Source organism: Limulus polyphemus, unplaced genomic scaffold, assembly GCF_000517525.1.
Source record: "Limulus polyphemus unplaced genomic scaffold, Limulus_polyphemus-2.1.2 Scaffold34, whole genome shotgun sequence".
NCBI lineage: Eukaryota > Metazoa > Arthropoda > Merostomata > Xiphosura > Limulidae > Limulus > Limulus polyphemus.
The window spans coordinates 1,341,173-1,352,072 of record NW_013665644.1 but is presented as its reverse complement, the minus strand read 5'-3'; the positions used below and the strand labels follow the sequence as shown (position 1 = coordinate 1,352,072).

The window sequence follows — 10,900 nt, the reverse complement described above, 5'->3', positions numbered from 1 at the left end:
TACATTATATTAATTAATACGTAATTATACTAATTTTTTCTGAAAAATTATCAGTTATTTTATTTTTCCAAACTTATCAATAAAAAATTTAATTTAGCATTTTCCCGATATTCAGTATTTTATTATTAACCAAAGTACACTCATAATGTAACAAAAAACAAAATAAATAAAGATATACATACAGGTATGTAAGGTTCATAAATGAATTGAGCAATATTAATTTTCAGTGCATAAATCTTACAGATGTTTAAATAAAATTTTATAGTCAAAAAATACCCAAAATACTTTATTAGCACACTGCAAACTCTACTAGAAGAAAGAACAGATACTTCATACTGTTTGAACTTACTTGAAATCTACAGTTGTATTTGTCATAAAGAAAAAGCCAATCAAAAGACTGAAAAACTTGATAAGTAAATTCTGTGAAACTCATCCCCTCTTGACTATTCAATCTGTTTTGAACACTGTAAGATCACACAACACAAACATATAAAACAAGTTTCAGTACACAAGTTATAATCCTGACCTATAAAATGTTACCTGCTTAATGAAACTTCATCTTGTGCAGTCTGTTTGTAGTACTTCCCATAAAAAATTATTTTGTCATGATTTGTGAATTTTTCAAAATAATTTCCAAATGGTAATAAATTATTATAGAAATTAAAAATATTGTGGATTTGTAGTTCTAAGACATTGGTTATATGTCAATACATTAAAAGAAAGAAAAAAAAAGATACCTTTTCTATTCATGCACTATAATACAATTAATTATGACTTTGATCACATCTCTCTACTTACTCAAAAAATTTTCTCAGATGCTTATAAAGACAAATGTACAGCATTTTAACATATGACTAAAATATAAAATCAAAAAGCTATAAGTTTTTTTGGGGGTAAAGATGTAATGTCTTATGTTTATTGTCTGTGTAACACAAACTGTATTAGTTTTTAAGAATCATAGCATATGTAAATTGATATGTAGAATTATACTTGGACTTTTCTCTATTTTAAAATACTTTTCTTTTACTTGCGAGCTTTCGGCCACCTTACTGGAGCCTTCATCGAGCAAAATTTCTATGTAGAACACTGTCACAGTGATTTCTATTCCGATAAAACTCTAATATAAATCCAGTAAATATGAACAGCTTTGAATGACACTTTTAAGTTTTCAAGAATACTCAACTTTTAACTTAATAAGCTTTCCTTTATGAAGAACTTTAATTTGTATAAAAGACTGTTTGTTACAAGTAAGTTTCAAATCACCTGGTACGTGACAACATTTGTCCCAGTCTGAAGTGTCTTCCAACAGTTGAAAGAAAAGTGACTAGATCTTGGTTATTATACCACTCACTATTATGCAATATTCTATCAAGAGAAAGAGAAAAACACCTGTTTAATAAAAACATGAGTTAAACCACGTTATGAATAAGTAAGTATTCATATTAAATCAAACTGATCTTAATGAATAGTGATGAGCTTTAGAAGTCAGATGTCTTTGGTAAAACAACACAATTCTCTAAGCAAGCAGCAATTAGACCAAATTAAATAAGAACCAAACTTTTGCTAGCACCAAATGTCAATTTCCCTAGCATCGTGGACGAAATTATGCATACAAGTAAACAAAAATCCTTTTTTAACAACAGAAAAAAATTAGCAGATTTTAACAAATTCGTGTAATGGTAGCCATTTGATTTTCATAGCCTAACACTATTAATATCATTTTAAATGGCACTTAACTTTTGATATACAAATAAACAAGAAACATAAGTTTGTTGTATGCAAGTTAAAAGGTCTGCTTCATTGTATTAATACATCTATTACAGGTAAAAATTTACTGGGTCTGTCATTTCCAACATTTTCATTCCACAGACCAGCAAAATATTTAAAAAAAAAACTTTCAGCCAATTAAGAATATGTAGGCCTATAGCATTTTTTCCTAATTTAGCTTTGTCAAAAAGATTTCAAGTGAAAATTATGAAGTTCACTTATTTCATAATGAACTAAAATGGAAACAAAACTTTTCACCTGTTTCTAATGTCCAAATTATCAATTTCATTAAAATCAAATCTTTCACAACTTTTTTCTTTCTTTCTTTTTCTCTTTTCACTAAATGTTCTGCTGATTAGTGGTTGAGATCAGCTGCACTAGATGATAGTTATTGAATTAACTCAATGAAAAAAGTTTATGAGTTACATTAAAATCATATTTCTACTATATTTACTTTCAAATTTAACATTGCTCCATTAACTATGACAGTGGGTTATCTTCTTGTAACAAAACAGATATGTGACTATACAGTGACACAGAATGCCAAATGGAGGGTATAATTATCAAGGAAAGCGGCTAAGAACCATTTCTTGGTTACTGAGATGTTTGATATCAGTATGAAAAAAAAAATACTGCCTTAGGCTTATTACTATAAAACTTGTACCAAACTGTGTCAGTTTCATGCAAGATCAAAAGACAGGAAAAGACCCTGTCAAGTTCTATCTTAAACTTGATGCTTGTACAAAATTCTAATGTTAAACTCTGATACTGAACTTTATACAAAAAACTTACTATTAAACTACAATTATATACCTTAACACACTTGTTCCGGGGTTAATGCTGATGTGGCATTACTTAAGCATAAACTGTGAACCACTATACTTCTAGAAAATTGTTAAAAGGACTTTTTACATGTATATAGCCCTTAGAACTCATTTAGCACTATGAAATAAGCTTAACATAACCTGCAAATTTCACTAAATTCAAATATTTTATCCACAAAATTTTGTAAAACTAACAATTTACAATATATTTCCAGGTACAACTTTGAATATTAGAAAAAGATATGACATAAAAATCTTTTAAAAGAAAAATACATTATCATCATGTTTAACACATGACTAGTGACAACCAGTATATTAGGAAATTATTTAATTCCACAAATAACATGTATAAATAAACTTGACATTTCCAAAGTAAAAAATTATTGTTTTCTTAGTTCCAGCAAAAACTAGGAACAAAGAGTAATGTTTAGTTTTCACAAATTATCAAGTGAATGTAGAAGTTTTTACACACAAAAATAAACACACATCTGCTAAAAGGTATTAACAAAAAAAATTTTCACTTGTTTTATGAACACAAAATAACGATTTTATCTATTTGGCAATACAATCAGTAAAACTAATTTGCACACAAGCTTTAAAGAAAATTTATGTCACAAAATTCAACCTGGTCTGTTCCTTTAAATTGGTTGAAGCAGTACAGTATTTTCTCAAATCTCATGAATTATATACTGTTGTTAAACTGTTATTGATAATGGTAATAACTTAATAATGAAAGTATTAATATTATAAGGAACATATTCTTTAAAACAAAGTTTTAATCTAAACTAAATATCCATGAATGTTGATGTTGTGTTTCCAGAGATTACCCAAGTAATGCACTTTCAAAGCCACAAATGTATCAAATTTATTTCACTACTGAATCAAAAGATATGTACATTACAACAAGAGTGTAAGTATGGATAAGATTAAATGAATATTTAATTTAAGTTTCAACATTAATGCTATGTTTTAATTCACTTCAAACTAAAGATTTTATTAAATAGATTACATTACACATAGTGACAGCATCACCTGCCACTGAATCAAGATTTCCTGTAGTCCTATTTTTGATCAAGTGCTTGAATAATAGTATTAAAAAAAATAACAGCATACTTTATGGGATTTAAAGGCTTAATTCTTTGGCCTTTAAGGGGAAGATTTTCCAAACTAACTTAAAAAGGCTTAAAAAACTATAGCTCTGTTACTGCATACCATAAGATTGAGGAAGAGTTACAAAAGTCTTAAATAAAAATGTTTACTGTTGTGCAACAAGTTTTTTTAGATAAAACAAGCATGTATTTGCATTTTCTCATGCACATTCCTGACAGATTTCTCTAATATATTACATACTTTTTATCTAATTTTTGTGGCACTTTTTGTACCAGTTTCAGTTCTATTCAACTCATCTTTCCTTACAGGCCTGGACAACTACTAAAGACAAATTTAAAAAGGCATAAGTAATTTTCTAAAGCCTTCAAGAGGTAGTAAAATAATAGTTTCTTAAAGTTTCTCATAAAATATAACCTTTTAAAAATTATTAATCCATTTTACATAATCTATTATATCATAAAATATTTTGTGCTTCAAAAAGTGAATAATAATAATAATAACACATTTAAAGTATTGTGGGCTGAAATCCTAGCAGTAAATGTACATACCGAACAGATGAAAGATTCTTTTTCGGTTTTGAGGGGTTCCAGAAATATTTTTCATGGTTTTCAAATAGCCTTTCCAAATCGGTTTGAATGCATTTACTATTTTTGTGAATATCCAGTAGACTCAAAGCAGATCTTTCTGTGTTACGTCCACTGGGATCTCCTATTTGAGCAGTGGCGTCTCCTATCTAAAATAAAAATAAAATTACAAATGCACATTTTAATTTTCTTTAAGTGATTTGAAAACTTTTTTTTAAATAAATGACAATTATACGTACATGGAAGAAAAAATTTAAATAAACAGTGTTTCACTGAATTTGTATGATGCAAGCCCAATGAGATTATATACGAAGGTTGCAGAAGTATCATCATCATGTTCATCCCAATGCTCTTCATCTTTATTGTGACTTCCTTTACTAAGCTACACTTCTGCTAACTTCTTGTTCTCATTATACCCCCCTGAAGCACTATAAATACTACGCAACTTGGTCATGTAATCTAGTTATTGCCTGTTGATTATATTTTATTCAAAATTTAAGGTATTTAAGAAAAAAATACCAAAATCTTTGAAAGCTTGTAAATTAACATTTTTCTCTCCTGAAAATGTATCTCTTATAGAGACCTCCACAGACAAAATAGTTTCCGTCCTCCAGTTCATATATTCTGCCAAAGGGATCTGCAAGCCACCAGCCTCGTAAAAACTCCCACCTAATCTTATGTGAAACCACATTATTTGCACCACCTCACTGCATTTTGATGTCATCAGGCAGCAGAACACACCATTAATAGGAGTATGTAATGACTCCCTATACATTTATGCTCATGTAATTGTATTATTGGTTCGTTTGAATATTCTGATGTATCCTAGTTACACACGTGTGGGGTGACCTGTCATACTCAACCAAAAGAAAAGAACTCATCAGGTCTAGAATTATGAACATGCATCCTCACTCCCTACTAAGCATTCCACTTGCCCCCAGAATTATGGGGAGGGTGTGGAACCACGATGTCCAACCAAAGACCTAGGATGGGACTACTCTGCATTCAGAACAATGAGGAGGTAGTGGATTCCCTTTTATGAACAATGAACTAAATCGAGATTGATCAAAAGAAGGGCCGGGTACACTCCAACTGGATAGCCGAGTGTCAAATCTGAATGAGTAGGCTCCCACATAGGCTGGTGCCACTCCTACCTACATCTGGAAAAAAACATCCAGGGACCTGGATAGGAGGGCCCCAACTTTGCCCTCTTCTCCAAGAGTGGATGAATCATTTGAACACTCTGGAGGAAAAACCTCTGTCCACCACCCCAATAACTGGAAACTGGGTGTGGGAAGGACTCCCTAGCTTCACTAGTAGAATCTGGGGGGTAATACGCAGTGGGGAGTGCTCCAGAAAAAGTGCAATAATTGAACCAAGTTCCCTAAATTTTTAAAAGCAAACCGAACCTGATTTATTCAATCCAAAGATCGGAATGGATGGGCAGAATACCCTTTAACTTTACTCATGATAGTCCAGCATAAAATAGTAATATCACCCGGTGAGCTCCGAGGTGGCCTTATGGAACACCTCATTTCTATAGAGCCTCTACAATCTGTAATAATAATAATAATAGTAAAAAAGTGAGTGCTAGTGTGGAACTGGAATGATAAAAGCATACCTGCGGGGACAACACTTGCCACAGACTGGGATCCAGTGAAATGAAGGTAAATGGACCCTAGAAAGAAAAGAAACCATATAAAGGGGAAAAAATACTCACCCCTCGTTAGAATCTAGCAGACGTAGTCAAAACAGCCAGAGGGGGCAGGCAAAAACCCTCAGAAGAAGAAACTGACAGATCTTTTAAATAATGAGAGCAGAAAGTATTAGTAGAAGTCCACATACTAGCCTGCACGATATCGTCCAGCAGGCAACTCAAATGGGCTGCTAATGATATAGAAATATGACGAATATTCAGATTCCTCTCCTGTAAAGACAGTCTAGAATAAGCAATGTGGATGAATTTGCAAAATCACGTCATTAAGGTAATAGGGGATAAATCACGAGAAACAGTAGGATCCCAATGAATAAACAATCTGTTCCTAGTACCCCTAAATGAGTTAATATGAGCCACATAACACCTGAGGGCCCTGACAGGACATAACAAATCGAGATCCGAGCAGTTGTAAAGGTGAGAAATGGCTGGCAAGTGAATTGGTGAGAAGAATTTATCCCCTTCTCTGGCTGCCAGGATCTTTGGAAGGAAGGACCCATCTGGGTATAGCAAAACATAGGTAGAATGATAAAGAGTCCTGTGCACATGCAGTGCAAACAACTCAGGATGACTATGTCCACACGCCAACAACAAAAAATACATCTTAAGAGAAAGGTGATACTCAGAAGAAGAAGCTAAAGGCTCGAAGGGATGACGAGAAAATGCATGTAAAATGACCTTAAAACCCCAGTTAGGTAATTTCAAAGATTCAAATAGGCTGGATATCACTGGGGAGTCAAAAACCTTCTTATGTTTAGAATACCAACAAGTAGTAGATAAGGATGCCACATATAACGCAATGGTTGATGAAGCAAGCCCTTTTTCAAAAAGCCAAGTCAAAAAACGAGATATGTTAGACACATTAGAGTAAACAGGGTTTAATTTCTTTTTTGATACAGTACTGGCAATAAGTTTGCCATTTCCATTGATAAATGGCTATAGTGGGTCTATGGAGAAATTTAGCCAAATACAAAGCAACTTTAGAAATTAAACTCCTATGTCATGAGAAGGACCACATAACTTCCATGCGTGAAGTTTGAGCTTCAGAATTTCTGGGTGTAGAATGTCAGATCAAGGTTGTCAACTGAGATGGCCAAAGAGGAAATGGCAGAGGTGAACACTCTTGAAGATACCACAGATGAGGAAACCATGTTTAGGCCAACCATTACACAGCTACCAACAGCACTCGACAAGGAGTGCAATGAACCATAGCCAGAACTCTGGGCAACAGACAAATCGGGGGGAAGACATACAGATGCAAACCCATCCAGTTCTGACTGAATGCGTCTATTGCCAAAGCCTGAGGATGAGGTGCCTGGGCCCAAAACACCTGTAGTTGAGAATTCCAATGAGTGGCAAAAGCATCAATCATGGGAGACCCAAACTGGGAGCAAACCCACTGGAAAACCTTGTGATGTAGGATCCACTTGGTCGGGAGAATCAAGTTGGGCTGAGACAGATGATCCATTCTTAAATGTATTACCCTGGAACACTGCAAGCCATAAGACTGATAAGATGGGAATAAGCCCAGTAGAGAAGATCCAAAGTTCGAAAACAAAGGTCACAAGAAAGCGTGCAAAATATAAGATACAATCGTGGAATTGTCAGAATGAATCCTGACAATTTTCCCTTCAAGAGAAGTAGACCTTGAACAATTGCCTGTGAAAAGATGGATCTCAGGGCAAGGAGGCAGTAGAGGAACACCAATGGTAGTGTTCCTTCAATCCAACCACTTGAGATCTAAAATGATCCATTGGTTGTGCAGTATCCACTGAAGGGATCTCACATGTTGTCATCCCAAAGGAATGAGATTCGAGGGATGCCCACATCCCCAAATGAGAATGAACCATCTGCACAGTAGGAGGAGACGTGAGTAAAAGCCTGACCACTCAATCCATAGCTTTGAGCCTGATGGGAGTTGGCTAAGCCCGACTTCAGTATGTGTTGAAAAAGACAAACATATGGGCGAGGTATTGAGTCAGCAATAGAATGGATTTCTCAGCTCTGATAAGGAAGCCTGCCTTAGTGGCTTCTGAAAAAAGAAACTGGGTTTGTTGGTCTGCCAACTGACAAGATGGTGCCAGAAGTAACCAGTCGTTCATATAATGATGCTTGTATAAGCCCAAAGAATGAAGGTGACGAGAAAAAGCTCGTACCACTCTGCAGAAGACATATAGTGCAAATGCTAGGCCAAAATGAATAGCCCTGAACTGCAGACGTTGGCCCCTGTGCACAAAACGTATAAACTGACAAGATGGTTCTACTATGGGAATGTGGAGATATGCATTGGTAACATCAAACTTGGTCATCCAAAGACCTGGTAAAAAATGCCATCATAGTTTTAGAAAGGACTCCATCATGAACTGAGGAAGATCTAAGAATTGGTAGAGCCAAGAAAGATTGATGATTGGATGCCAATCTCCTGTCTTCTTGGGCACAACAAATAAATGGGAATAAAATCCCGGATGAACAGGAACGGCCCTCTCAACTGCCCTCTTAGCTAACAACTACCTTATAGCTTGGGAACAAAGATCCACTCTCCATGGATCTGTTGGAGGCAGAAACACCACAGGTTGGGAGGATAATGGAGGTGGAGATGTAAACTGAATGACCAGCCCCAATGCCAGAACCTGAAGTACTCATGGATTTGAGTCTAGTTGTCCAGAAAATGATGTAATTGTGCTCCCACATACCCCACCAGCATGGGATAGTCACCAATGCTGTTGGTGCTGGTCGCCCCTAGCAGAGGAGCCTCAAGGATAAGGATGGAATATACTATGAGAACCAATAGATCGAGGAACTGAAGTTGAGGGTCGGGACACGTGACGAGCAGATATGCCCAGACTTCGAGCTTCAGCAGAAGAAAGTCGAGAGGCCAACGACGATAAGGAAGAATGCAAATGGGCAACATCAATCCATGATTCCAATGCCTCTGGAATGCCAGCAAACAACAAGGGATGGAAAAAGGGTGCCTCCATAACTCATGGAAGGCGACAGCAAGCAGACGAACTTCCTCTAACTGATATCCAATAAATCCCAACAACATACAAGCCAGGAAACCAAAGAAAGAACAGAAGATGACAATCTGACCATAGTAGAAGTCAGCAAAGGCCGCAACTCGTCCTCAAGTTGATGAGGGGAATGTTGAGAGGTTTCTGACAACAGCTGGAGGGAAGACAAATATCTCAGGTCAGTCTTGAAGGTCAGATGAATCCGAGAAAATTGTGATCTGTTCAAAGTGATCACAGGTTCCAGTCTGGAACCCCACAGGTCCAAAAGGGGGTCCAGTCATTGGGAATCTAAATGTACATCCTCCTGGAAGTGATAAGCCAAAGCATGCTGTTCCAACAAACATGGTGGACAATGCATAGCTATCCTGTCAAGTAACTGTGTGACAAACCTCCCAGCATGAATAGCAATATCAAGTGAAGGAGAAAGAACTAAGTAGTCACCCTCAAACCTTTCTGCCACCAAGGAAGAAGTAGACTGAAAGGCAACTGGGGAAAGCCCCAAAACCTCACAAACCTGATTGACTAACTGAAGAAAAGAACAGAAGGTGGCTGATGGAAATTGGCCTCGTGAAAAGTAAAACTAGTAAACGAAGGTGTCAGAAAAAGTGAGTCCAAATTGTCCCTAGAATGTCCTAGATCATTGGCAAAAGCAGCCTCAGAGCCCCCAGGAGAGACACCTCCAGTCTGAATATATGTCTCCATCTTACAACGAATCAACTCACGGACAGCCTCAACTGAGACTGTTGAGAGATGGCAGATGACAGAGGTGGAATGGGGGAGTTCTGGTTAGCCTCCATGTTGGAAACATTAACTCATGATTCATGACGAAAAAAAAGGTGTGTCGAAGAATTTTGTTTTGTAGTAAAATATAATTGTCCAGAAAACCACAAGATGACATAAAAATAGCAACCCTAGACGTTAACAATTACAGCATTCCTGTAGAGAAACCCATCTCAAACATTTTGTCAAGAAAAAGGTTATAATATTATCTGAATGAGGTGCTTATATACAGTACCAGGATAGAGTGTGCATTGATGTCAGTGGAGAGTATCATGAGACAAATATCGCCAAGGGCAATTGAGTGGGGTATAGAATACTGAAGCAAGTGAGAAAAAAAATCAGAACAATGCTTAATTGGGCAAAGAAATAGAAACCATGGAGGTTAAGTAATAGTTACAAGTGTCAGCAGATGGTAAGTATGTTTTGGAAAAGAGCTTTCATTATGCATTTAGATCACTAGCCTATGAATTCTCAAAGCTGAGATACAGGCAATTTGTCACCATGACAACTGAAGTTGAGAAACAGTGAATGGCTGAAATCAATAAAACCACACTTGAAATTACAAGGTCCAAATCAGAGTTCTTCAGAATGTATATTGCATACTAAAGGGACTTAGACATTTTAGTAATGAAGTTGAAGAAAAAAAAACCTTCACTCTCCAGATAATAATAATAATAATTTTTATTTCAGCCAACATTTCACCTATGCAGCTTCATCAGGGTTAGTAATAGCTACTACTTCTATGTCAGCAATCAATTTAAGATTTTCAAATTACATAGATCACTTCATGACTATAGATAATTAATAACATGACTTTCCACATCGTGGAACCTGTTTTAAAAAACTAAGCTCCAGGGTGCACATGACATTCAGCACTTAAGAAAACACAAAATTGATATATCTAGGACTTACCACACTAAGAATTACATGTCCTAACCTCTGTAAATGCATTAACACAATAATGACCAGTAAATGACAATATATCTATATATATAAAAGAGGAAGTTTGTTTATTTGTTTATTTTGTTTGCTATAGGAAACCAAACAGTTGATGGTGCTATTTATTTTGTATTTGGTGTAGTATTTCACCCCGAAATTGGCAATCAATTA

At 35.5% G+C, this 10,900-nt stretch overlaps 1 protein-coding gene across 3 annotated transcripts in view; it reads right to left on the bottom strand.

The window, feature by feature from the left end:
- LOC106460605 (tyrosine--tRNA ligase, mitochondrial-like) overlaps nt 1–10,900 on the bottom strand; it is a 39,560-nt gene that overhangs the window by 18,316 nt on the left and 10,344 nt on the right. For all 3 annotated transcript variants that reach the window (XR_002610849.1, XM_022387612.1, XM_022387616.1), the window contains 3 exons: nt 4,250–4,434; nt 1,264–1,365; nt 350–464 (listed from right to left, as the gene is read on the bottom strand). Coding sequence is in view for 2 of the 3 variants with exons in the window: in XM_022387612.1 (XP_022243320.1) it covers nt 350–464; nt 1,264–1,365; nt 4,250–4,434 (402 nt within the window). In the remaining variant the exon portion in view is untranslated. The remainder of the gene's footprint in view (nt 1–349; nt 465–1,263; nt 1,366–4,249; nt 4,435–10,900) is intronic.